We start from the raw sequence: 25,470 nt of genomic DNA on the forward strand, positions 1-25,470 counted from the left end.
GATGATGGAAGGCATTCAAACTTCAGATGAGTCATCCAATCGCATTGACAGCAGAGCAACGACAACTGTTGATAATATTTACGGTGTTCTAGTTCGCAAAGCTATTAAAACTTATGGTACTGGAAAAAACACTTACACCGTGCTCCAAAGACTGGACATGTCAGTTAAACGAGGAACCGTGTAAGTAACAACTACTTAACAATAACTTGTAATATTAATAATTTACAATATGTCCTAGATATGGACTGCTGGGAGCCAGTGGTTGTGGTAAAACGACCCTTTTAAGTTGTCTTGTCGGCCGTTGCAGTTTGAATAGCGGGGAGCTATTAGTCTTGGGGCATGAGCCCGGATCTGTAAACAGTGGAATACCCGGTCCAAAAGTCGGCTACATGCCTCAAGAATTGGCGCTATTTGGAAATTTTACAATCAAGGAGACCCTCTTTTTCTTCGGTGGTATCTACAAGTTAAAGGCGACATTCATCAACTCGCAGTGTGAATTTCTGTCTAAATTGTTGGATTTGCCTCCGTGCGATCGTTACGTCAAGACGCTGAGCGGCGGTCAGCAGCGCCGCGTGTCATTTGCCGTTGCGCTGTTTCACGAGCCGGAATTGCTTATTTTAGATGAACCAACTGTTGGTGTGGACCCTTTGCTAAGTCACAGGTGACGTCACATTAGTTTCTTTTTGTTTTATGTTTCAAAGCATTTCTTCGACTTTCGTCGACGTTTGGTTTATGTAACCCTTCCCAAGACCATTTCCAGGTAAATTAAATAGGTTTTTGCATACTCATCCTTAGATTTAAGAAAAGAAAGGAAAGGTCTGTAAATGAACACCTGCATTTCCTTAAACAGCAACAAGACAATAAAAAATGAAGGAAGAGTTTGCAATTTTCATAGTTTGTCCCCCCTTCCTCTCTCCGGGATAACTGGCCACTGTTTTTTTTTCCTGCAATGTGAACTGTAGTTGTGTTGCGTAACGTTATCGAAAGGCAGTTGATCCCTGACACTCGTCTCGTTCACAGCATTTGGAATCACCTCGTGCGTCAAAGTACCGAACATGGAAGAACCGTCATCGTCACAACCCATTACATCGAAGAAGCACGTCAAGCTCACACGGTACTAGTTCAACTAAATCATTCAAGATTGTTGTTTCTATCTTCGATCAATTTGACTTTGTGGTACGATACTATTCTATGTCACGAGATTATCGATTAGTTTTCGTTTTTTTGTGTGTGCTCACGTGCATACGATACGTATATGATGTTTGATTTAAATTTTTGTCATTTGAAACCTACATGCCATATGTTAATGAATCCGTTAAGCAATTATCTTAAAGTTTTTGCATTTCTCGTTTTCTGTTACCCAATGACGTGGTTTATTTGTGTTAATGCAAATTGTCGTGCTCATTTTCAGATTGGTATGATGCGTTCTGGTCGCCTGCTAGTCGAAGATTCGCCAGAAAATCTGCTGATTAATTTCAACTGTCCAACGTTAGAAAAGGTTTTTTTTCAGCTGTGCATTAAAGACGATGGTAAAAATCCACTCGACGGTGGAACTGCGACAAACGCAAACGATTCAAATCCTGTTGCTGCTCCAACAATACACTCAGGAAAACCCAAATCAACTCTGGAGCATGGCATCTATGAAATAAACTCCGTAGTAACAGGTAATCCTTATTAACAATCGCCATGAGTTTCCTTTCCATTGATTCATCCTTTCGCAACAGAACATCCGTCTTCCGGAAAGAGTCCGTGTTTCAAAATACCCCAGCTGTCTGCGCACCGCATCGGTGCATTAATTCGAAAGAACTATGTACTTTCGTTTCGAAATATCGGGTTTGTTTTTTCACCTTTTGAAGTCGAGGAGATGTTCAAGTCGATATTGACGCTTTTTTGGTTTCTTGATTGAAAGGTTATTATTATTCACCTATTTTTTACCTGCTTTACAAGCATTTCTGTCTAATGTGACCCTTGGACACGAGCCTACTGGCCTCAGGATGGCGATCGTTAATGATGAGCTGGATGTTAACCAAGGACGCGTCTGCAATTACACGATGGATTGCGTTTACTCGATGCTCAGCTGCCGTTATCTTCGACATTTGAAAGACAATATTATTCAGGTAAGTGCTTTCTTTAGACGAGATGGTTGAACAGGCGAAGATTTCAATGGGTTAATTAATTGGAAGTTTAGGTCGAATATAAAAATGTATCGGATGCTTTGGAGGCCGGAAGAAAAGGCCAAGTCTGGGGAGTGGTACATTTTGGCTGGAATTTCTCGAAAGAGTTTGAAATGCGGGATTCGGGTGGTGACGCATTACAGTTAACAAATATTAGCGGCAGTCAAATTGGCATCAACATGGATTCTTCCAGTAAGTTGAAACTATTGGTTATTTGCAAATACTTTCTATCATTTAAATTCGGGCTGTGTCACTTATAAAAACATTCCGTGATGAATTCAGATCAACAAATTGGTGTGTTTATTGAAAAATGGCTTTTGAAAGCTTTTGAAGATTTCGTCAAAGATTTTAGAGGAAATTGTGGGGACGTGCCCGAAGCAGGTTTATTACCTATTACAGTAAGTTTTTATTTTCTTTTCGTTTTCATCAAGTTTCTCCTCTGTTAAACGGTGATATGATTCCATAATTCGTTTTCTATGCGCATGTTTAAATGTTTAGTTTCTCGATCCAATCTACGGCCAAAAAAGCACCTCATTCACCGAATTTATGGCACCTGGTCTAATCATATCGTAATTTTACTTTTTTTATTACTAAGTAAACGTAATTATCATTTACGTTAAGATTTTAATGTTTCCACAAGGATCGTGTACAACATGGCTGTGGCGCTAACAGCAGGTGCTTACATTGCTGAAAGGAAACAAGGTCTACTCGACCGGAGTATGGTGGCAGGTATGCGTCGATTTTCAATAACAATCAACTTTTATAAATTCAAAATAATTGAGTGAACTTTTCCCAGGTGTGAAAATGCCTGAAATCATGTTGAGTTATGTCATCAACCACTTCACCGTTATGGTTGGTCGAACGGCTTTGGTTTACGTGGTTATGTTATTGGTGTTCAAAATTCCATGTCGAGGCAATGTAGCTGTTGCTATATTGATCACTCTGCTGCAAGGTCTTGTCGGCATATCGTTTGGTAAACTGAGTTATCTTTGAAGAGGGTTATCGTAATTTACACGTTTCTTTAACTTTAGGTTTGTTGATATCCACAGGATGCGATGATGAAATGGGGGCCCTTTTGCTTTCACAGGCCAGTTTTGTTCCATTGTTAGCAATTAGTGGCATTTGTTGGCCTATTGAAAGTATGCAGTTATATCTACGTAAGATCGCCTATTTCATGCCGCTAACGTACGCCATCGAATCTGTGAGATGCGTCTTTTCACGAGGATGGGGCATAGAACAATTTGATGTTTATGCGGGGATTTTAGCTAGTATTGCGTGGATTTTTTCGCTTTTAGCGCTTTGCTTGATTGTTGCACGTATTCGCAAGTTTACTGGTTAAAAACTAGATTAGATTTATGAAAATTGTTATCTTTACTTGTTTAGTGAACGGTAGTTAAATTTAGTGTACCATTGGATTTTTATTGTTAGATTACTTAGATATTACGTTTTGAGTTTAGGAAAATGCGTAGTCTAATTTAGTGCAGCAAACAAGCTTAGAATTTTTAAAATATTACGTTTATGTGTTATAATAGTTAAGTTGACGTACTTGAATCGAATTCTGATTGTTAGCTCTTGAAGAGCGCATTCAATGGAAGTACTAATATTAAAAAGTGAAATGGATATGATTGAGTGTGTCAAAATTTATTATTGCATTACTAATTTAACCTGTTTTTCAACTTACCGTCAGCTCTTTTTCTGCTTAAAACATTACGCCGGTCGGAGCTAACGACTTTTCAGAACTGGTCCATTCCACTCTTTTTCTGGGTAACAAAATTTTTTTAATTTTTTTATTCTCCAAGTGAGTATTGGTGCGTAAATTTTGGAAAGTGTTTTTTATTGCGTGAAGGACTTGATGCCGTATCCACTTTAGCGGTCTTTTTATTCACCAAGCATTTAACCTGGGAAATACTGAGGGTAAGCTAATCTTGGCTTCTTATTCACAAACCTGTTCTAATCTTCATCTACAAACAAGTTCAAACAAAAGTCGAAACAAGGAAAGTTGAAAAGAACGTGTTTTGTGCAAACGATGGGTTTACCTTTGCGTTGTACAAATCACTATACCAGGTTTTATAAAACAGGTGTTAATATCAAGTTGATTTTTTAAGAGAATTTGAATGGAGAATGGGAACAATTTCCAGGTTCAACTGTTCTGTTCACGGAGCAACATTATTGTCTGCATTATCGTGACGTTTTATTATATTACTCTTATTCTATTAAAAGTTTAGTAGGTGTAAGTGACAAATTTGCCCAAGTTACGAATGAAATTGGAGGGTTAAAAAAAATGTGAAGCTAAGACAATTTGCTACAAAATTAAATACTTTTTGAATGAATTAAATGAGTATTTTAGTTGGGTGAACAAAAAATGCGCATTGTTTCAATTGGTCATACTTTCCCCTATCTACGTTCCTGTGCACCTACGTACGTAAAAATACTTCAAACAATAGTTAAAGCAGGTATTTGACACCGGCGTGATTTGAAGTTTACATTAAGTTAGTTTTGATTTATGTTGTCGTTCCAGTTAACACGAAAACAGGTATAACACTTGATGTAATGCATGTGGTTGCTTATTACACTGTAATGCAACCATGGTGTAAACCATTTAAATTGGGTTTACACAAGTCAACCCAGAACAGAAATTACTTCGAAACGTGAAAATTTGAAAAACCATTTATTTCATTTAGAAAATCGCTGCTTGTCCGTATTTGAGATGTTTATTTAAATTTGTGTCAGAAATAGATAGCCACATAAAACTCAATGAACACAGTTTCATCTTCCTCTGCCACGGGCTACACCACGGGTAAAGCCTCCTCGACCACCCCCCGTCCCTTTGCTGCCTTTGGGTGGTGGAGATTTAGGACGAAGAGCCTCAATCCGCTCTGTGCATCCAGTAGTCGTACAGTTACTGTTAAAGTAACTGGCGTAAGTTTCTGCATTATAGTTACTGTTTGTTAACGCCGGACCAACTGTTAACCAACCCGGTCGAATAGTACTGTCCCGACCGAACAGATGAAGTCTTACAAGATGAGACAGTTAATTTTTCGGTAATTTAATAACAAAAATTAAAAGTGACAACCTTCTCTTGCCCAAGCAAAAATGTTCGATGATGTTGAAAATCTCTGACGGCTTTTCTAAAGATCCATACTCGGGTTCTTCAGTAATTATCAAATCTATATCGACATTGGCATGTATGAAATCACCGTCGGTGGAACGTCTTACTGTTCCTTTAATTCCCATTAAGCAATGCTCCTTCAGAAAACAAGCGAGTTAGCAAAACGTACGTAAAGCACTACATATTTTAGTGCCTGATAAATAATGATTTATATTTCAATGTATAGATACATTTCGTACTTTTGTTCGCTGAAACACCGCCTTTTGCTCAAGATTTTTCGAGTGACCCGGTGCATCTGCATTTGTTTTTATCCAACAAATATCCTCACAGCGTCGGAAGCCCCATCGTCGCAAGCACACACGTCCTAAGTCTAGCCCATCACTAGAGCCGCACCATAAAAATATGAAACTCCTCGGGGCAGCTACTTCTCCTATATCAAGTTCCATGATCTAAAAAAGGTGACATTATTTCTGTTTCCCTACAAAGCTATTTTTGTGTGCAACTGGTACCTGATCCCATGATAAAAAATCGACATTGGTAACGCCCAAAGATCGTTGATATTCTTCCAACGGTGGTTCAATTAGTATAACATCAAATTTACAACCCATATCTTTGAGGTTGAATGTTTTCAAGTCAGATTTCAAATACATTGGAGGTGAAGCTGTCTGGCTTATCAATTCATCCTTTAAACGAATAAGTTCTTTAAGCTTGGGATATTCTTCAAATCTATAAAAAAAAGGGTTAAATTGATACAAGTCTATCTAATTAAATGCTCTTTCCAAATTTACCTGTCTGCCAAGCCAACATCTCTTATGAAGTTTTGAGGTCTTTGCCCGGTATCGACAAAGTGTTGACAGTAGTCATTGTGAGGATTGGAAGACTGAGTCCCTTTGAGGAAGGTTGAAGAATCTGTGTATAGTAGTTTTGTTTCTTCATCATGCTGGTTTCCATCAACATCAGAACTCTTTTTATTTTTATATCTTTCAGATGGTCTAAGCAACTCCAATGCTGATTTTGATTTAGTATTTTCTGTGCCACTTCCTAATGCTTCTTTCAATTTTTCTACCGACTGCATGCCCAGCTGCCAATTTTTTAGAATAATACTAAATATAAGTTTTGTCAGTATAAGAGTTGATTAATACTAACAGTTTGCACAAGACATTGCTTTCGCTTCCTCGATAATTCTCTTCTCTGTTTAAGAAGATCTACTTTATCCATATTTACGCAATTGTCCTCTTCTGTGACAGTTGTGTCTGCTAAAAATCAAAAGGAAGTGAAGTTTACAATATTTACTGGTCAGCCATTGGATGTTAGCTCACCATGTGCACCAGAGTTCTCTATATGGTTGGCCATTTTGATGTTTAGTTGTTATCTACTGAAATTATTCTTAATGTTGACAATTAAGTATAAACATTCAAAAATTGCGTCAAACTTATTTAGTCCGCCATCATTGCTTCGTTGCCACTTTTCAGAGCGCGAGTTGCTTGGAAAAGATAGCGAAGGAAGGCGAAGTGTTAGGGCTCGGCCCCGATCACCCGAGAACCAGCTTACTACTGCAATGTACTGGCGCGACACACATAAAATTTGCTTCTTTAAGTTTTTTTGTTGCTTAGCGCCAGTACCTTCCGGTAGTAAGCTGGTTAACGGGTAATCGGGGCCGAGCCCTACGAAGTGCGAACTGCGAAGTTAAAACATCAGACAACCACGCAAGACGCTAAGATGCATTAGACAATCAATAGTTGAAGAAAAGAATACTTTTCTGGAGTATGAATTTCAAAGGCAAACGATTAGTTTAATGCGAAGGAAAGCCAATGAGTTTCACCAGTTACCATCACGACACTGTTATTGACTTATTGTCATGTGACTCATGTCAAACTCAAAAGCCCTACAAAGCTACAATTAGCTAGGTGCCGTCTGCCGTGTGCGGCGACAAGAGAGACTTGACACTTACTTGCTTGACGTTTACTTACTTTGCAAATTGTATAATAATTTGCAAATAATACTATGAATTTGAAATATTTTTTTATTCTCAGTTTTATAATATTTTACCATAAGAGATTTGTTTAACCAAAATAGATTATCGGGATTTGCATACCGGCATCACATCCGCTTAAGATTGCTGTTTAGCCCTTTTTATGCTTACCAAAGCAGCTCCAAGGGCAAGGAACTAAAGAAACATACACGAGTGCAAGACGGCGAGGAGTTGTGGCCCATGGAAGCACGGTTTTGAGTCGTCAACAGGCAAATAGACGTCTGTTTTTTTAAACGTCAGTTGATAAATCGAATTATTACCATTCTTGAGTAAAGCTGTGATTGTTTAATATGCCCAAAATGTGTTAGCATATGAATCTTTCAAGATTCACATCCTTATATTCAAAATCTAAATCGTGCTTTTTTTTATCCTAGTTACAGTGTTCGTAAAGCGCGAGTGCGTACAAATCGTCTTTCTCTTGAATTGAATAAGTGAAAAAAAAAAGAAAAAAGGTGAGAATCATTCATCATATTTGTTTGCTGTGACGAGTTTTTGTTTATGCACACCTGGACAAAAGTTTGGGGTGTGGAAAATCGTTTCCCAACCCACGTCTAGTAGATGACTCGAACAACCAATAGGAACAAATGAAATGCGCCGATTTGGCGGTTAATACGCGGCAACGTTGTGGCTCATTTCCGTTGCCATGCTTCAGGCTCGAAAGGCTTTGAAATATTTTAGTCTCGTGTGCATTCGGCATACTGTCACTGGTGATTTTTAATAGCACGTCGTCATACATGGTGTATATTTTCCGTGTCACACCATCAATATTCTCGGTATTTTTAAACTTTTTCGTGTAGTGCCTAAAATGGCTTCTGAAGGACCCCTTAAGGTATGGCATGTATCAAACATCTAAGCATAGCACCGCAAAAAACTAAGATGCGGAATGAATTTAATATTGTGGATAAACATTTTTTTCCCTGCAAAATAGCATATTGAGTAATTCTTATGAAAATCTATAAACTAATTGTCTGTCCCTGTTGCAGTCTTTGTTTGAGAAGATGAATAAAGCCACGACTGCCACAGTTGCAGCCGAAACTAATGGAGATGCATCCAAGACAAATGGAGCCAATAAACGACTTTCAGTGGAAAGAATTTATCAAAAGAAAAGTCAGCTTGAACACATCCTGCTTAGACCTGATACCTACATTGGATCGGTGGAGCCTGTTAAAGAAGTGATGTGGGTGTATGAAGAAGAGGCTGGAATGGTGCAGAGGGAAATCACTTATGTACCTGGTCTGTACAAGATATTTGATGAAATTCTTGTCAATGCTGCTGATAACAAAGTTCGGGATTCAACTATGGATATGATTAAAGTGGACATTGATCCGTAATAGTCTTAGTCAAGATCTGAAATTTAGATGTTTGTTAATGTGTTGTTACAATCCATTAGGGTACGAAATGTCATCTCAATTTACAACAATGGAAAAGGCATCCCAGTTGTAGAACACAAAGAAGAGAAGATGTATGTTCCCTCTTTGATCTTTGGCCATTTGCTCACTTCATCTAATTACAATGATGAGGAAGAAAAAGTTACTGGTGGTCGCAACGGTTATGGTGCAAAATTATGCAACATCTTCAGTACTTCATTTGAGTTACAAACAGCTTCTAAAGAAGAAAGGAAAAAGTTTACACAGACCTGGACAAATAACATGACCAAAGCTGGAGCCCCCAAGATTATATCCTATTCTGATGCAGATTTCACTAAAATCACTTTCTCTCCTGATTTAGAAAAATTCAAAGTATACATTTTCCCTAATTTTGTAATACTCATACTAATGTTTGTGTTATTGTATATTTCTAGATGCCTACTCTCGATCAAGATACGGTAGCTTTGCTATCTCGCCGTGCGTTCGATGTTGCTGCCTCCACTCGTGGAGTAAAAGTTTTTCTTAATGGCAAACGCCTGCCGATTAAGAATTTTAAGGACTATGTTGATTTGTGTCTTAAGGTACGTAATACTCCTTATTTATTTATTTTTTTTTTTTTTTTCAGAAACAAAAATGTATGCGCGTGTGAACCACCAAATTATAATCGTTTTCTTGTTGAAATTAGGGAAAAGACGATGATGATGGCAACCAACTCAAATGTGTGTATGAAGCCGTGAGCGATCGGTGGGAGATTGCAGTTGCTCCATCAGACAAAGGGTTTCAGCAAGTTTCGTTTGTTAATTCGATTGCGACGACCAAAGGCGGGCGACATGTCGATTACATTACAGAAATCGTGTCGAAACATTTGCAGGAGTTCATTAAAAAGAAGAATAAAAGTGGCGTGAACATCAAACCTCATCAGATTAAGAATCATCTGTGGATATTCGTTAACTGTTTGATCGTGAATCCAACTTTCGATTCTCAAACAAAGGAAAACATGACCCTTCAAGCAAAAAGCTTTGGTTCCACCTGCAAACCTACTGAAAAGTTCTTCACTGCGGTAGGGTGATATACATTAATGTACCGTGTAGAAATTTAAAATGACAATTTTCTTTCTGCAGCTCAACAAATCAGGTGTCATCGAAGGTGTAATGCAGTGGGCCAAGTTCAAGGCACAAACTGAGCTGAATAAGAACTGTAGCGGTAAAAAGCATTCGAAGCTAAAGGGTATTCCCAAACTGGAAGATGCCAACAATGCAGGCACGAGATATTCGATCGACTGTACGCTCATTTTGACGGAAGGAGATTCAGCCAAGTCTTTGGCCGTCTCTGGTTTGGGTGTGGTTGGTCGTGATAAATTTGGTGTCTTCCCACTTAAGGGAAAGGTACTCAACGTCCGAGAGGCAACTCATAAACAGATTATGGAGAATGCTGAGATCAATAATTTAATCAAAATTCTCGGACTTCAATACAAGAAAAAATACGAAACTATTGAAGACCTCAAAACACTTCGTTACGGACGTTTGATGATCATGACAGATCAAGATCAGGATGGATCCCATATCAAAGGCTTGCTGATTAATTTTTTGCACCACAACTGGCCATCGCTTTTGCGTTTACCGTTCTTAGAAGAATTTATCACTCCCATCGTGAAAGCCACAAAAGGAACTGGGACTTCGGCAAAAACAGAAAGCTTCTACTCGCTTCCCGAGTTTGAAGAGTGGAAGAGCAAAACGGATAACTGGCCCACCTATCGTATCAAGTACTACAAAGGGTTGGGTACTTCAACCTCCCAAGAAGCCAAAGGTTACTTTTCCGACATGCAGCGTCATCGGATTCTCTTCGAACATGACGGCGATCAGGATGATTACGCTATTCTAATGGCTTTTAGCAAGAAACACGTCGAACAGCGTAAAGAGTGGCTCACCTCTTGGATGGAAGAATGCAAACGACGCCGTGAACTAGGACTGCCCGAATTGTATCTTTACGAAAAAGACACAAAAAAAGTCAGCTATCGTGATTTCGTCAATAAGGAGTTAGTTTTGTTCAGCAACATGGATAATGAGCGTTCGATTCCTTCATTAATGGATGGTTTTAAACCTGGCCAACGCAAGGTTCTCTTCACTTGCATCAAGAGAAATGACAAAAAAGAAATCAAGGTTGCCCAGTTAGCTGGTTCAGTGGCGGAACACTCAGCTTACCATCACGGTGAAGCATCTTTGATGGGAACAATCATAGGTTTAGCTCAAGATTTCGTGGGATCCAACAACATAAATTTGTTGCTTCCCAACGGTCAGTTTGGTACTCGTCTACAGGTATATTTTTACTGTGATTGGTGTAGCATTGCGGTTGACTAAAATCAATTATTGTTTAGGGAGGAAAAGATGCTGCGAGCCCTCGTTACATCTTCACGTTGATGAACAAAGTTACACGAGCTATTTTTCATCCGCATGATGATCCTTTATTGAAGCACCAGATGGACGACAACCAACGCATCGAACCTGAGTATTATGTTCCCATCATTCCCATGATCTTGGTTAACGGGACTGATGGAATCGGTACCGGTTGGATGACGAAGATTCTGAATTACAATCCTCATGACATCGTGGCTAACGTCAGACGGATGTTAGATGGCGAAGAACCATTAGAAATGGATCCGTGGTTCAAGGGTAACACAGTTTAACGAAAAAATAGGTAAAAAACATTTCAACGATGTTTTCCTTTTCACGCCTATCAGGTTATAGAGGAACAATTGAAAGAATTGATCGGCAACGATATGTAATCAGTGGTGAAGTGGCGGTCCTCAGTCCCTCGGAAGTAGAAATTACGGAGCTTCCCCTCCGCGTTTGGACTCAAAATTACAAAGAATCCGTGATGGAAACTCTGTTACATGGTTCAGAGAAAACTCCACCGCTCATTACCGATTACAAGGAATACCACACAGATACAACTGTGCGCTTCGTTGTTTCCATGGCTGAAGACAAGATGCAACAAGCTGAAGCCGAGGGACTGCACAAGGCATTTAAACTCCAGGCAACACACTCTTTAACATCCATGGTGTTATACGACCCTAATGGCTGCCTAAAGATGTACGACTCTGTAGAAGATATCTTAAAAGAGTTCTTCACCGTGCGACTCGGCTTTTACGTCAAGAGGAAAGACTATTTGTCTGGCGTACTCCAAGCTGAATCAAAAAGACTTTCAAACCAGGCCAGATTCATCTGTGAAAAGTGTGACAATGTCTTGATTGTCGAGAACAAAAAGGTATGGAAATATCGCAAGTTTAAATTCGGTCTTATGTGTCACACGATTTCTATTTCTTCTTACTTTTCAGGCCAAAGTGTTAGTAGAGGAATTGCGCCGCAGAAACTACGATCCCGATCCAGTACGTGTTTGGAAAAAGAATCAAAAGAACAATGTCAACGCAGAGGAGGAAGAGGAACAAGAAGCGAACGCGGAAAACGAAGAAGGTGCTGTAAAAATCGGAGATTATGATTATTTGCTGGATATGCCCATGCGTTCTCTGACTTATGAAAAGAAAGAAGAACTTCTTAAAAAGAGGGATATCAAGATGAAGGAATATGATATTCTCCTGAAGAAAACGCCGGCAGATTTGTGGCGTGAAGATCTTGATAATTTCCTAGTGCAACTACAGGATCTAGAAAATGCACAACAGGAGGAAGCGAAGGAAAACAAGAAGTCCGCTAAACTTCCTGTCGGAGCCAAAGGCAAGAAGAAGGCTTTGGCTGTCGAAGTTGCTCCTTCTCCTAAAGGTCGGCGAATTGTTCCCGTTGTTGATGCAGAATTGCGAAAAAAGGCGGAGAAGGCAACCATCGCCAAAGAGAAGAAAAAAGAGAGAGCACTAAAGAAAGAAAGCCCTGAAGTTGAGCGAGATAGTTTCGATGATGCCCTGGATGAATCAAACAAGTCGTTGTCTGACAAACTGGGTCTAAGCCCGACAACCAAAGGAGGCAAAGGTAAGAAGGGAGCGAAGAATGCGGATGGTCTGAAACAGACTAAGTTGAATTTCGCATCCAACAAATCCGCAGAGAAGGACGACGACATTGATGAATTTGACATGGCACTTGAAGAAGCCAAACCACTTAGGTATTAACACTTGAATTTCTTCAAAACCATCCATTATTGAATAATTGTGTTGCATGTAGGGAGAAAACGATGCGCCGAGCTGCTGCTGCTGCTGCTAAATTCGTCTTAGATAGTGATGAAGAGGAAGGAGATGCTTCGGATAATGATTCCGACCTCGTAATTAGTGACTCAGACGAAGATTTTGATTTTGTCAAACCGAAAACTGCCACTAAGAAAAGAGCGAAGGGGCCTCCTATCAGTTCAGATGACGACAATACTGCAGCTAAAAGGCAGAAAAAAGCAAACGCACCAAACGTGAGCTCCGATGATCTATTTGACTCTTTAGTTCGCTCCTCACCAGTTAAAACAACTGTTGAAGCTGAATCACAGTCGCCTCCAGATATCGTCATGTTAGGTTGGTTTGTAAACTATTTTTAAAATTCTAGAACTTCACAAATTTGTTTTTCTTTCAGGGAGCGATGATGATGCTAAACCCAAAGGCAGGGGTCGTGGAAAAGTAGCAAAAACTGATGGGCCTGGCAAACCAAGGAAAGCGCCGGCCCCTAAAGCAGCTGCCGCCCCGAAAACAACCAAGACTGCCGCATCGAAAGCAAAGCCCAAAGCTTCTTCTCCCAAAAAGAAGGCTTCCAAGGATTCCGATTCAGACGACATGTTTGCTTCTAAAACACAAACAAAGAAAGCCATTTCATCAGACGGAAATGAAGATGATAGCTTTGATTTTAAGCCACGCGCAACCACTGGGCGAGCCAAGAAACCTGTCAAGTACGCAAATCTTTCGAGTGACGAAGATATGTCTTCGTAAATCCATTTTTCCCGCCAAGAGCTAGCATTCACGTTTTGATACTCGAAACTGGTTGTTGCGCGAATCACTTCTAGCCAATAACCTCTGTATGCGCTGTATGTCATTTATAATTCAATTCCATTTGGATCACTAAAATGCAAAGTAAAATCTACCACTTGTCTGACGTTTACAATGTGGTTTGCTCGTTCCTTAAATTGTCAGTTGCCGTATGACAATAATTAATTGACAAGACTTTCAACTTCACAAAGTCTGTGTACGAAGATACAGAGATCAAGGAGAGTCCAAAGTAAATATCGTAATTTTACCCGATTACCAACACATTTGTACTGCCTGATTTAATTAATTTTTAATTCAGCTGAATTTAATTCTGTATCCAAATCCATCATCCAGGTGAAACATTAATTGTCGTATTGTTCTTGTTGGAATTCGGCACCTGATTTTACAGTTTCGTGACTGCGTTAGCTCACTTCATATACAGCTCCCACGTAGATATGAAAAAGGTTGAAAATCTGCGTATGATCAAGCTTAAAAGGAAAATTTGTGTTCTATAATATCCCGATAGGGATTCTATCAAACCTCTGGGGTAGGCCTACCCAGTGATACACTCGGTTTTTGACTACTTTTTTTACTTAATCGAAATCAGCAGTCAGTTTTGATTATACTTTGTGACATGTGGTGCGACATGCAGTTTCTCAGAACATATACGGTTGCCGCGATTCAAGAGCAACTACAGCCCAACCCTATCGGGAACTTCCCGAACGGAATGAGGGCCCCTAGTTTCCCTTGGCTAAGTTTGGAATGAAGAATGTATTTTCAGCTGTCGATTTGATCATCATAAAGGCTAGGGAAGACGAGACCCAATACACACTGCCCATTCTGCGTTTTTTCTAAATTGACCATGTGGCCCGTATTTTTAATATGGCGCCACCAGTTTCCGCTCTCTACCACCGCTAGTGCTGCACTGATGCAAAGCTAGGGGCATGCATGTTTGTGAAAATTGAATTTGAATACTGGGTTTACCGCCTATATGGTTGGCTTTCCTTGAGGTTTAACACATTGAGAGTTTTACGCGGGATACTGATCTAGAAGATAAAAACACGTTACTTTTTTGCAGTAACTTGTTTAAACGCATACTAAACATTTGCCTTAAGAGAGCGTGTCATCACTTGTATGTGAGCCATTAACCCTGGTTCATTGAATCACTTCTGAACATGGATGCAGGTTCTCCCCTTCATGTCAGTATCTTTAAACAGCCTAAGCCAGGCTCTAGGAAGAGACCTTTTAGTGTTGCTAACAGCAGCATATTGACAGAATACTCAGCTGAGAACTCTGAAGATTACAACATTCTTTCCTCTTTAGGAATGAAGGATCGAGATATTTTCCAGAGCACTGAGAGCACCAATCTCTTACTGAAACATGACAGTGAAGCAATAGAAAATGTAAAAGTCTCCACAGGCTCAATTGCTGGTCATTCACCATACTTCAGTGTGAATACCACCCCAAAAAAAACAGTAGCACAGGATATACAGGGAGACAAACCAACAGATAAAGATTTTGAACCAAAAACCCCCTCCAACCATCTCACCATTTCAAACGAGCAATTGCCTCCAATACAACTCCCCTCAGAGCCCTTCATCAAGTCAGACATTGAGGAAAGAAACAAACCACGAAAATTAAGACCAGTTGGGGAATTCACAGTGACTTCTTTGGATAAAGAATATCAAGAGATAATGGATTTTCTGAAGCAAGAGAGAGAGCAAGACCAACTACTCTTTCTGAAATGCTCTGAAGCCCTACGGAATAAGGTAAAAAAACAAACAGCAATCAAACAAATTATGTGTTAGTCCTATGACCAAATTAATTATGTTTAATTCCCTAGACTGAAAGCATCATCGAGAACTTGGAAAGTACGATTAAGGCTCGTTACCAAACTATCGATGAAAATTTGCGTTCAGTCATACATGAATTTGAGAAGGAGTGGGAGACTTGTAGAAAACTGGAAGAAGAATTTAGTACTTTGAGGAATCAGATATCTTCAATAATGAACAACATTTTGCAAGACCCTGGCTTGGAATAAGAAGGATGTTGTATCTGGTATCCGGAACAGCAAATTTTCGTTTGCGCATTTTTATAGGTTTCCGCCTCTCGCAGGTCGACCATAGATCAATAGTTTCATGTTGTCCTTAAAAATTTTTCTTTCACGTATACGTTTTTGGTTCTTGGAAATGTGGGAAAATCTGCAGTTTGTTTTTTTTGAGAATGGAGAAGTTAGATAAAAATGTTCTTACTTTACTTGGCATTCTTCTTAGTTTAAATCAAAACTTTGCTGTCTTTCAAAAAGTGACATAGAGCTCTTACATTCACGAGCAAATAACCCGCCAAAGGTCTCCAACGTTGGCAGTCTTACAACGCCGAAAGCAGAAAGCTCGGCAAAATTCAAGCACGAGGAAAGCGTCAGTGTTGTGGAGCAGGAGCCACCAATTAGAAAGCTACCTAAAATACAAGAGCCCGCAGCTGGATCTTTGATGGGAGATTTCTCTGCAATTTACATCAAGTTTTAAATCAAAATTTTTACCTTTTCTATATTTCCCTTAATTTTATTTAATATATAATTATCACTTTTATTAGCTGTTCTGAAGGCCAGTGAGTGCGAACATCAAGGATGGTGTAAAATGCACGTACGTTAGATCCTTTTGCTCAACTACTGCGGTCATTCAGTGCACGTCTGGTTTTGTTTACTTGACTGACGTCATACTCTTTGGGATCAGTAGTACCTCTTGTTACCATTGTTTTATTTGCTTTCAAAGTTTTGTTGGTGTCAGATGACTACTATGAGCTAGCTGGTCGAATTTCTTTTTTTTCGTTTATTGTGCAATAAGTTTAGATTTTTTCTTTCTTTTCAAGACGATGAGTAGAACAAATATTCTAATTTTTTCTCTAGGAACTATGAAAACTGGTTTTTATACGTCTTTGGTAAAGCCTTAATTAACTGTTACTGCTATATTGCTATGACTTAGCAAAGGTTACATCGTTTTCACTTAGTACTTCGTAAAGACAACCAAACTTTAATGCTTTATTTTCATTTACCCACTCGCCGTTTTCACGCTCCCGCTCGGCTCCATTCATCCGTTACAAAATGTAATTATACTAATTTACCTATACTATTATTCAGGTAGTTGACCTGGTTTTTCGTGACGAATAAACCAGTTGTATGGGTAATTTTGGAAAGTCCTTGCGCGCCATCTAATATCTTAAACTAAATCCAAGTTAATCCAAGTTGCCCAAATAACTTTGGGGCAATAGGAAACCTCGGAAATCTACGTACAACGATTGTTTACTTTGTCAAGTGTATTTTCATGGGAAATACACTTTCTCGTTTAGCTTCTAGATGTAAAATCCAACACAATTTGATGTCAAAAGTACAAAGCGGAAGCGAATTTCTAGTCAAACATAAAATAATTCTTTGTTGAATTTTATGCACATAATGTCTACAAGGAATTCGACATAAATACGACCTTGGTGGCTGGAGGCGTTCCTTGGCAGAAGAGCTGAAAAGAGCGTTGACTACCACCTGGTGTAACAACCTACCTGCTCTATCGGCCATTTGGGAAAAAACAGTCTAAAACTATTGACGTTCAAGAGCAGCTTTCTACAAATTTAACGTCAAAACTGTTTGCCTTCATGAACCCCATAATATAAACACAATTTTTCACTTATTTTTTGTTGTGTTAAGAAAAGTTACTGTGACATTTTGAGAAAATGCAACATGATTTCTGCGAGTGATTTCAACGACAGAGGCTAACGCTATCTCCTGTTGTTTTAACATTTAACTACTTATGGTTACCTTGCCAATCATTCCTTAAAATGTGATGAAAGTTTTCTGCAACTTAAGTGAGAATTTTAAAAAGTTTAGGACTTTGTGCTTTGTGAACAATAGTTTCCTTAAATTTTACCTTAAATCCAACTACATTGGGGGTTTTTGAAAATGTTGAACTGCTTCGTCATATTCTTGCTGTGTCTAGTGGCAAACCCATTGTCTGGTCAAAAAAGTCTGTTTGAATCTGAAATTGGTGGTGATGAAAATCGAAGACTTAATATTGGAGTTAACCTGCCCCCAAAGTTTCTCCCTGGTGGAGACATGGAAGGCTTTTCACTTCCAGAAGACACAGCTGTTGGAACCATTGTAAGTGCCATATCATAACAGGTTTTCTTAAATCTAGTTTGACAAGTTAATTTCCCAAATTTTGAAATAGGTTTACCGATTGAGAGGAGAAGACCCTGAAGGATCAAGAGTTGCATACAGCATTAGTGGAGACCATTTGAGTGTTGTTAGAAATACTGGAGCTGTTACTTTAGTAAAAGCACTAGATCATGAAGCTGCTGCAGTGATAGAAGTAATCATTACTCTGACTGGTATGCACTGCCCATAATACTTTTCCATTCTGAAAATGTGCAGTTGAATTTTAAGACATAAAAATTGTCCATTTGAATCCCTTAGATGAGAAGGGTCCAACAGCTGAACCTAACATTGTCAGTATTCGGCGAGAGATCACCATCGAAGATCGCAACGATAACCCTCCAAAATTTTCAGAGCCGTCCTATTCATTTTCCGTTAATGAAACAGTTGGAGTTAACACCCAAGTTTTTAATAAAATCCTCATTTCAGATGCAGACTCTGGCAGTAATGGAGAGATTAAATTGACCTGCTTGAAACAGGTACAAACACTAACCGTTCTTTTTGCCATTCAAAAATAAACAATTTGATCTTTCGTGCATAGAAATCACCTGAAGGATGCGAAAAGTTTGTCGTGCGAAGCCAGCGTATTGCGCCAGGCAAATATGCTGGCATTGTGTCGGCAAGAAGTGGTCTAAACTACGAGGAAAGTAGCCGTTTTACGTTAGTTCTCCAAGCTGAGGATTTAGCAAAAGAGCCTGGCTCTGCCTTAACCAGTACGGCTACGATAACGGTTGAAGTCCTCGATGTCCAAGATCAGCCACCGGTCTTTCTGAACGCACCATATCGTCCCGTAATACAAGAAAACAGCCCTGTTGGCCATCCGCTAATGAAAGTACTTGTGCGAGATGGAGACACGGGTCAGCCCCGTGATTTACAGCTTGACATCATCGATGATCCCCTAGGATATTTCCGTGTTAGCTCATTCAAAATGAATGATAATATTGGCTCTGCCACGATCGTGGCATCTGACAACCCAGTTGATCGCGAAGATCAAGTTATTCTGCGAAATGGAGGCACATATTCATTTGGGCTAAAGGTAAATATGAGATAATGGCCCTAAAAGTTAACAATTTAACAATTCATCTTTGTAATTATAGGCAACAGAGTTGGTTGGGAATAAGCCAGTGAATGATTTTACTGTAGAAAATGTCACCGTGATGATCATCGATGTCAACGATCAACCTCCAGTGTTCAATCAGGCACAATATTCAATTGGCATCCCAGAAAATCTCGGTATTTTAGTTTTTTATTCGTAAATTTCTATTGGAAACATATTATAATAAAGTACCGTCGGTTTTTAGATATTGGAGAAGCATTGCCTGGTCTCGATATGACCGTATCGGATAGTGATACTGGAGTTCATAGTCAGTTTGGGTTGGAACTGATCCCATTACGGAACGCCGATAACATCTTTGAGGTCCATCCGATGTCAGCCACAGGCCGTACACCTGTTCTTATTAAAGTTACCGGAGCGGACAAACTTGATTACGAGAATCCTGATCGGCGGGAAATGGTCGTCCAAGTTATCGCCCGAGGCGGGGGGCGTCGTCTCTCGTCAACAGCCACGCTCACGATTCTTCTAGTTGATGTCAATGATAATAATCCAATATTCGAAGAACCTTCATATAGTTTCAATGTAGGTTGATATAGGCTAGAAAAAATATTGCTTAACCTAAAATAACTAGTGATTTGCATTGAGAAGGTGGTTGAGAATTCAGCACCAGGCTTGTTAATTTCAAGGCTAAGTGCTACAGATGCTGACAGTGGTGTTTACGGACAACTGCGTTACGAGCTGCGGGGGTTTGGATCCGAACACTTTTCTGTTAACGCATCTACAGGTGACCTGACGGTCGGGGTTTGCGGACTTTCAACTTGTTTAGATTATGAGGATCAAGATATCTTTACGTTGACCTTTACGGCCATTGATGGAGGAGGTAAGTTTTGGTTAACTTTGCAACACATAAAATTGTTTTTTAAACAATAATTTATAACAGGAAAATCAACATCCGTGCCGCTTACCATTAAAATTGATGATGTTAACGATAATCCGCCCGTTTTTGAGCAAAATCAATACCGGCGGCTTATTCAAAATCGAGCGATTGACTTTGACCCACAGTTAGTCCTAAAGGTGAAACAGAATTCATTCTTTTAAACTGTGTTCCTCTTCTTTACAATAATTTATTCTTAAAGGCTACCGACAAAGATGGCATGCGGAAAGGTCATTCTCCGCCGACGCAAGATGGCAGAATTTCCTATTCCATTATTGCAGGCAACACCGCAGACAATCTGTTTAGCATAGGTCGCGACAGTGGCATTCTAGATGTTACTCGACCTATCAATGCCACCGAGTTGGGTGAGGTTAGGTTCGTGCTTACAGTACGGGCGACTGATTCAGGTACGCCACCCCAGCATGCTGATACAGTCGTGACGATCACTGTGGGGGCTGTCGATGGAAATGATCCACCCATCTTCCAGCAGAGCCATTACCACATCAACGTTGTCGAGCGAGCAACACCAGATTCGTTCGTTATTCAATTAAATGCCACGGATCCAGATGGGCAAAATGAAAATCTTCGTTATCGCGTTGTTGGAGGATCTGCTGTTGATTGGTTCACTGTTGACGAAGTATCTGGAATTGTTAGGATCGCCCGGGGTGGTGCTCTCCAATGGGATCAAGAATCTCCACTCCTAACGTTAGCAGTAGCTGCAGTTGACCAGGGCCAGCCTATTGCCCAAACGGCTACTGCCACAATCACTATACAGGTAGACGTGTGTTTATTTTCATCAATATTAGATAGAAATGATTTAAATCTATATTCTGCTTTTTAAGGTTGAAGATATCAATGATAAACCACCCAATTTTGATAAGCAACTTTTTATCCATCATGTTGCCGAGGTTACGGCTGTTGGAACTCGGGTAATTACAATTTTTTGTTGAGCGCACTATTGTTAATTCAGATGTTTGAAATCCATTCGTTATTTGTATTTATTTATTTTTTCCCTTGCAGGTTTTGGCTTTAGGGGCCAGTGATCCTGACACAAGCTCACAGTTAAGATTTCGTTTGACGGAACCATTCCAGATAAGAAACAAAGGGGGTTATTTACGCAACGAAATCGAGAGCGAATATTTTTCGTAAGTAATTTTTTATAGAAGACGTGCACTGTCCATTTTTAATCTTTTGTCCCACGAATCTGAAGAATTTCGGAAACTACCGGCATCTTGACTCTTACGAAGCCGCTTGACCATGAAAATGCTGCCGTCGTAATGTTTCGGGCTGAAGTCGAGGATATGAATGCCAGTCTAGAATTTCCGAACCAAACAGATTTTGGTGTGTTGCAGATTAAGATTGTTTTTGTTTTTTTGTCAAGAAGATTTCTGACTCTTTAATCGTTTGTTCCCCATAGCTGAGGTTGCAATTTATGTCCAAGCCCATACTGACAACGGGCCCATTTTTTCACCACCTTGGTCTCCAGCACATCCCATCATTAGGGCGGAAGTGGTTGAAGAGCAAGACCCGGGCATTATCTTCCTCACCCTTCAAGTAGAGTATTCCGTTGCGGAAATTTTACTTCAATGTTTTATAACCTGATTTCCTTTTCGATTTAGGCACATGACCCTGTCACGGGTCTGCTAATATCTCATTTCGAGCTTGTGGATGAACAGAAGCCGATTAGTGAAGCCTTAACAAGCATACAGCCCGATTCCGGGACTTCGCTGGAATCTCTGTTCGATCAAATTCGTTTCACCAATGATACGGAATCCGTGAACAACACAGCCAAATCAATACTGGATCCTGATATTTCGTCGCTGATTGAGCTGAACAAGTTGACGGGAGAGTTGACATTTAAAAGGCGTATCGATTATGAAGAACTAGTTAACAAGGTACATGAAACGTGATTTTATTTCACATGACCTATTCCATATTTTTGTTGTTGTTGCTATAGAGCCTACAGTTCCAAGTACAAGCAATAGCTGGTGAAGCGGAGAATAAAAGAATGAGTCTAGCCACAGTCAAACTCGATATATTGGATGCCAACGACAATAGTCCACAATTTGCCGAAGAGGTACCATATTTAATTGATATTCATTAATTTCACCTGTCCTGAGTCTATTCTTTTGTTTCATTAAAGGAGTATAAGGTGAAAATACCGGAATCTATTCATTACCCAGAAGTGTTAGTAACAGTGTCAGCTACAGATAAAGATTCCGGAAAGTTTGGTCAAATTCTTTACTTTGTCTCGGGTGACGGGGCCGATCTTTTTGTTATTGATGGTAAAACTGATTCAGTGTGAGTGAAGCTGAAAAAAAAACAAACGATTTAATGACATTTCGTGCTGATTAGATCCTACCACTGGGGTTGTAAGAGTGGCCCCAAATGTGTCGCTGGATCGAGAGAAGCAACCTAGTTACACTTTCACCATCATTGCTGCAGATCAGCCACAAGGCAGTGAAGAGCAACAACGTTCCTCAGTTTTAGTAACCCTTTTATATCCTATTATGGTAATTTTATGCAATATTGATACGTTTTCCATTCATCTCTTGAAGGTAATGGTAGAGCTTATAGACGTGAACGACAACGCTCCTGCTTTTACCCAGTCTTCATATACTGCCGTTGTTCCGGAGAATGCTCCTCTGGACTGGAGCGTATCGCAAGTTGAAGCCTTGGATCCTGATGAGCAAGAAGGCGGTATAGTCGAGTATAGTTTGGTTAACGGTGGCAGACTAGAAGGTAACCGTAGTTTCAGTTTGAAGTAATAAAGCAAAGAATTACCAGTCCAGTTTTATACTAAAAGGCTTGCTGACTGTTATGCCGAATACGGGCAGTATCATTGTTAAGGGCCCCTTGACAGGAAAAGGGCGATCGGAACCTTACGTGTTAACCCTTAGAGCTCAAGATAAGGTATGGGTTTCGATTGAATGTCTTCCAAATGTAAGAACATGACATTTATCTTTGTCGTTTGGTTTTACCTTCACAGGGCGAATCCCCACTTTTTTCTGATATAGACATAAACGTCTATGTAGGAGACATTACGCCAAACGATGGTGTACCATCGTTTGTAAAGCCTTCTTTTGATGAAAAAGCATATATTGTTGAGGTACGATAAATCAGTAGAGGTACTGAGAATTTTCCTTAGCTGGCCAGCGTCCAAAGCAATTTTTCTTCAATGCAGGAATCACCTATTGGAAGCATTGTGTTTCAAGCATTAGCAATTGATCCGGACGATCCAGCTACTCCCAATGGACGCCTAACTTATAAGTTTCTTGATGAAGGAACACTTGGTAGTGATCATGCTTTCTTCGAAATCCGTAAGTTTATAATGGACCCATATATTTATTACTTTTTTAAATTTAATTGTATCTCACTCAGATCCAGCTACTGGAGTTGTAACTACAAAAGCTCGTCTCGATCGTGAAAGCAAAGCAAGTTACACGTTGATTCTTGTGGCACGAGATCAGGGAACACCGTCACAGCAGGCAACCAGACGGTTAAATATTATCGTGCGGGACATTGACGATCATCCGCCACAGTTTATACGCACACCGGTGTGTTTTTACTTATTACAAGTCCTAAATCTGTGTTTTAAAAAATTACGTGTTTCCATTTTAGTACGACGGGCCGCTGCAATTCAGTGTCCTAGAGCAGGTCGAGCCTGGTTGGTGTGTTGATCAGTTAAGAGCCTCTGATCCTGATCAAGGAGAAAACGCTGCCATCGAATATCTCATTATTTGTGAGTATAATAAGAATGCCAAACCGGTGCAACTTTTTACTAATGTATTTAAAATCACATTCAGTTGGAGACGATGCTGGGGTGTTCACACTTGAAAGAAATCCAGACAACTTGGTCCGACTATTGGTAAAAGGCACGATTGACCGCGAGGTGGTTGATAGCTATTTGTTGACAATCAAATGTTTCAAACCAGCAGAAAAGCCTTCCGAATTGCGGAAGATGTACAATCCCCAGGTAATTTTTTAGTTATCCCAATAATTGACTTATCATTCTTATACATAATGTAACTTTCAGGACACAAGTGAAATTCAAGTGAAAATCACTGTCAAAGACATTGACGACAATGATCCAGTATTTGTTCAAACGAATATTACTACCGGTAACCAATAATTGTTATAAAGTAATTGTAAAAAGATGGTCGGCGAAATTCAAACTCATCTTATTTGAGTACAGGTGTACGTTTAAATGCGCCGCTGCATACGGAGGTGGTGCGATTAGAAGCCATTGATCCGGATGCTGAATCTGGTCCCGTGTTTTACAAGCTCCTTAATGTTAGTTTTATACGTGCCCACCATTATGCTTCAAGCGGAGGCGACACACAGATAGACTCGTCGCCAGCAGTAGCTAAAACATTCGACTTAGATACCAGTTCTGGTTTACTAACTACTAGCCAAACGTACGGCCTATTCGTTGACGGCTATTTCTTACTTCATGTCTGTGCATGGACCGGTGAAGAAAGCCGTTCCCGTAAAGCATTTAATACGCTGAAGGTAACCTTGCATCAATATTTCATAAAGTTGATTCATTTGACTAATTTGCGAATTGTATCTGCAGATTTACATTTTACGAGATTCAGAGCTGATGAAATTTGTTTTTACAAAGCCACCTCCCGATGTAAAACCTATTTTAGCCGATTTCCGACAATCAGTTGAGCAAAGCCTTGAATTGCCATTGACTTTAAATTTGTACGAGTCTCAGTTTTATTCCCGTGATGGAGCTTTGGATTTTTCGAGTACCAGGTATTGTTTATTTATTAATAGCTAGTTTCTTTAGCTAATACGTTTCCTGTAAAGTTCCTGCTTCCAGTTGGTCGGGAAAGATCATGTTTTTGATCTAAAAGACACTGAATTGCTTCTGAATGCGGAGCGAAACCAGCGTCTACGAAGCGTTTACGACAAATTCTCTGTTGCAAACCTAGAGGTACTTGAAGTTTGCATTATTGTTGTCAGAATTAGTAAATGTTGCTTTATTTATATCGTATTTTTTAAACTTGAAGCGCTGCGTACCACGCGGAACTCTGTACGAGATCAACAATCTTGAAATTTGGTTACTGGTTATTGGTTGTCTTATTGGTGCCATGGCGCTAATTGCAGCTTTAACCACATGTTGCCTATTTACGAGGTAATAAAAAAAATTATCTAATCAGTGTCTAAAAAAAAAAGTTAAACAAATCTGTCATTATTTATTTATCATTTTTCCTTTTTTTATTTTGTTAATATCCTTACAGATATGAATCAAGAATGAAAAAACTTAATCCTGGTATACAGGTAGCTGTAAGATCGGGAACGGGAACAAGGAGGTCTTCGTCAGTTGGTCAACCTCACGCTTCGTTGTTGAATCTGAGCCCCGATAGCCAGATTTATTATGATGGCCATTCATCCCTTGCCAGATCGGTTTTATAATGCGAGCTGGATGCCAAAGGACGGCATTACCAAGTGCAATCGCGCGTGTCATTATTTACTAAAGCAAAAAGACACGACCTGTGTTTGTGATTACTTTTATAATTTTAGACTTTTGAATTCATAAACAATATTTAGGGTCCTCAACTTGTTCGCCTACGTCCTTGTCGTGCGGTTGATGGATCACTTGTTTGCTTTTGGTAAACCAACTGGTAAACAACGCCAATGGCTGG

General features: G+C 39.6%; 5 protein-coding genes and 1 long non-coding RNA gene across 11 annotated transcripts; 4 read left to right on the forward strand and 2 right to left on the reverse strand.

Annotated features, from left to right (window-relative positions):
• The first annotated feature begins 1 nt into the window (after nucleotide 1).
• Nucleotides 2-3,794, forward strand: LOC116921493 (ABC transporter G family member 20). Its single transcript, XM_032927825.2, has 12 exons — nucleotides 2-180; nucleotides 239-661; nucleotides 1,021-1,114; nucleotides 1,412-1,664; nucleotides 1,725-1,833; nucleotides 1,910-2,117; nucleotides 2,189-2,366; nucleotides 2,457-2,572; nucleotides 2,673-2,743; nucleotides 2,815-2,903; nucleotides 2,971-3,147; nucleotides 3,206-3,794. The coding sequence occupies exons 1-12, from the start codon at nucleotides 2-4 to the stop codon at nucleotides 3,511-3,513; spliced, it is 2,205 nt and encodes a 734-aa protein (XP_032783716.2). The 3' UTR covers nucleotides 3,514-3,794.
• Nucleotides 3,795-4,825: 1,031 nt separating this feature from the next.
• LOC116921504 (N6-adenosine-methyltransferase non-catalytic subunit) lies at nucleotides 4,826-6,861 on the reverse strand. 2 transcript variants are annotated; one of them, XM_032927845.2, is made up of 7 exons: nucleotides 6,603-6,861; nucleotides 6,430-6,536; nucleotides 6,072-6,364; nucleotides 5,793-6,009; nucleotides 5,523-5,732; nucleotides 5,248-5,420; nucleotides 4,826-5,187 (listed from the first exon to the last, which is right to left on the reverse strand). In XM_032927845.2, the coding sequence occupies exons 1-7, from the start codon at nucleotides 6,634-6,636 to the stop codon at nucleotides 4,941-4,943; spliced, it is 1,281 nt and encodes a 426-aa protein (XP_032783736.2). In that variant the 5' UTR covers nucleotides 6,637-6,861; the 3' UTR covers nucleotides 4,826-4,940. The 2 variants fall into 2 exon arrangements, with proteins under 2 accessions (XP_032783736.2, XP_032783735.2); XM_032927844.2 differs by having other exon boundaries at nucleotides 6,430-6,539; nucleotides 6,603-6,856.
• A 541-nt stretch (nucleotides 6,862-7,402) lies between these two features.
• On the forward strand, nucleotides 7,403-13,760 carry LOC116921487 (DNA topoisomerase 2). Of its 4 annotated transcripts, none has more exons than XM_032927814.2 (12): nucleotides 7,403-7,550; nucleotides 7,690-7,767; nucleotides 8,299-8,642; nucleotides 8,706-9,054; nucleotides 9,117-9,263; nucleotides 9,368-9,742; nucleotides 9,804-10,997; nucleotides 11,057-11,351; nucleotides 11,420-11,946; nucleotides 12,017-12,789; nucleotides 12,849-13,183; nucleotides 13,242-13,760. In XM_032927814.2, the coding sequence occupies exons 3-12, from the start codon at nucleotides 8,314-8,316 to the stop codon at nucleotides 13,589-13,591; spliced, it is 4,674 nt and encodes a 1,557-aa protein (XP_032783705.2). In that variant the 5' UTR covers nucleotides 7,403-7,550; nucleotides 7,690-7,767; nucleotides 8,299-8,313; the 3' UTR covers nucleotides 13,592-13,760. The 4 variants fall into 4 exon arrangements, with proteins under 4 accessions (XP_032783705.2, XP_032783707.2, XP_032783706.2 ...); XM_032927815.2 differs by having other exon boundaries at nucleotides 7,481-7,550; nucleotides 7,696-7,767; XM_032927816.2 differs by lacking the exon at nucleotides 7,690-7,767 and having other exon boundaries at nucleotides 7,412-7,550.
• Nucleotides 13,761-14,520: 760 nt separating this feature from the next.
• Nucleotides 14,521-15,883, forward strand: LOC116921508. Of its 2 annotated transcripts, XM_032927852.2 has the most exons (3): nucleotides 14,521-14,826; nucleotides 14,951-15,396; nucleotides 15,471-15,883. In XM_032927852.2, the coding sequence occupies exons 2-3, from the start codon at nucleotides 14,953-14,955 to the stop codon at nucleotides 15,666-15,668; spliced, it is 642 nt and encodes a 213-aa protein (XP_032783743.2). In that variant the 5' UTR covers nucleotides 14,521-14,826; nucleotides 14,951-14,952; the 3' UTR covers nucleotides 15,669-15,883. The 2 variants fall into 2 exon arrangements, with proteins under 2 accessions (XP_032783743.2, XP_032783742.2); XM_032927851.2 differs by having other exon boundaries at nucleotides 14,521-15,396.
• Nucleotides 15,430-17,010, reverse strand: LOC116921528. The gene is made up of 3 exons (XR_004393377.2): nucleotides 16,211-17,010; nucleotides 15,950-16,129; nucleotides 15,430-15,828 (listed from the first exon to the last, which is right to left on the reverse strand). It is a non-coding gene; the product is annotated as an uncharacterized LOC116921528 (long non-coding RNA).
• A 200-nt stretch (nucleotides 17,011-17,210) lies between these two features.
• LOC116921482 (cadherin-23) lies at nucleotides 17,211-25,384 on the forward strand. Its single transcript, XM_032927801.2, has 30 exons — nucleotides 17,211-17,774; nucleotides 17,845-18,004; nucleotides 18,090-18,307; nucleotides 18,370-18,864; nucleotides 18,926-19,061; nucleotides 19,130-19,464; nucleotides 19,531-19,762; nucleotides 19,823-19,956; nucleotides 20,019-20,591; nucleotides 20,659-20,745; nucleotides 20,837-20,961; nucleotides 21,027-21,157; nucleotides 21,234-21,370; nucleotides 21,436-21,711; nucleotides 21,774-21,893; nucleotides 21,960-22,101; nucleotides 22,172-22,305; nucleotides 22,375-22,558; nucleotides 22,623-22,729; nucleotides 22,806-22,925; nucleotides 23,001-23,136; nucleotides 23,198-23,373; nucleotides 23,438-23,558; nucleotides 23,623-23,792; nucleotides 23,853-23,937; nucleotides 24,012-24,328; nucleotides 24,393-24,577; nucleotides 24,632-24,758; nucleotides 24,835-24,959; nucleotides 25,066-25,384. Exons 1-30 carry the CDS (start codon nucleotides 17,577-17,579, stop codon nucleotides 25,238-25,240), a joined length of 5,661 nt encoding a protein of 1,886 aa, XP_032783692.2. The 5' UTR covers nucleotides 17,211-17,576; the 3' UTR covers nucleotides 25,241-25,384.
• The last annotated feature ends 86 nt before the right edge of the window (nucleotides 25,385-25,470 follow it).

Source organism: Daphnia magna, linkage group LG4 (assembly GCF_020631705.1).
Source record: "Daphnia magna isolate NIES linkage group LG4, ASM2063170v1.1, whole genome shotgun sequence".
NCBI lineage: Eukaryota > Metazoa > Arthropoda > Branchiopoda > Diplostraca > Daphniidae > Daphnia > Daphnia magna.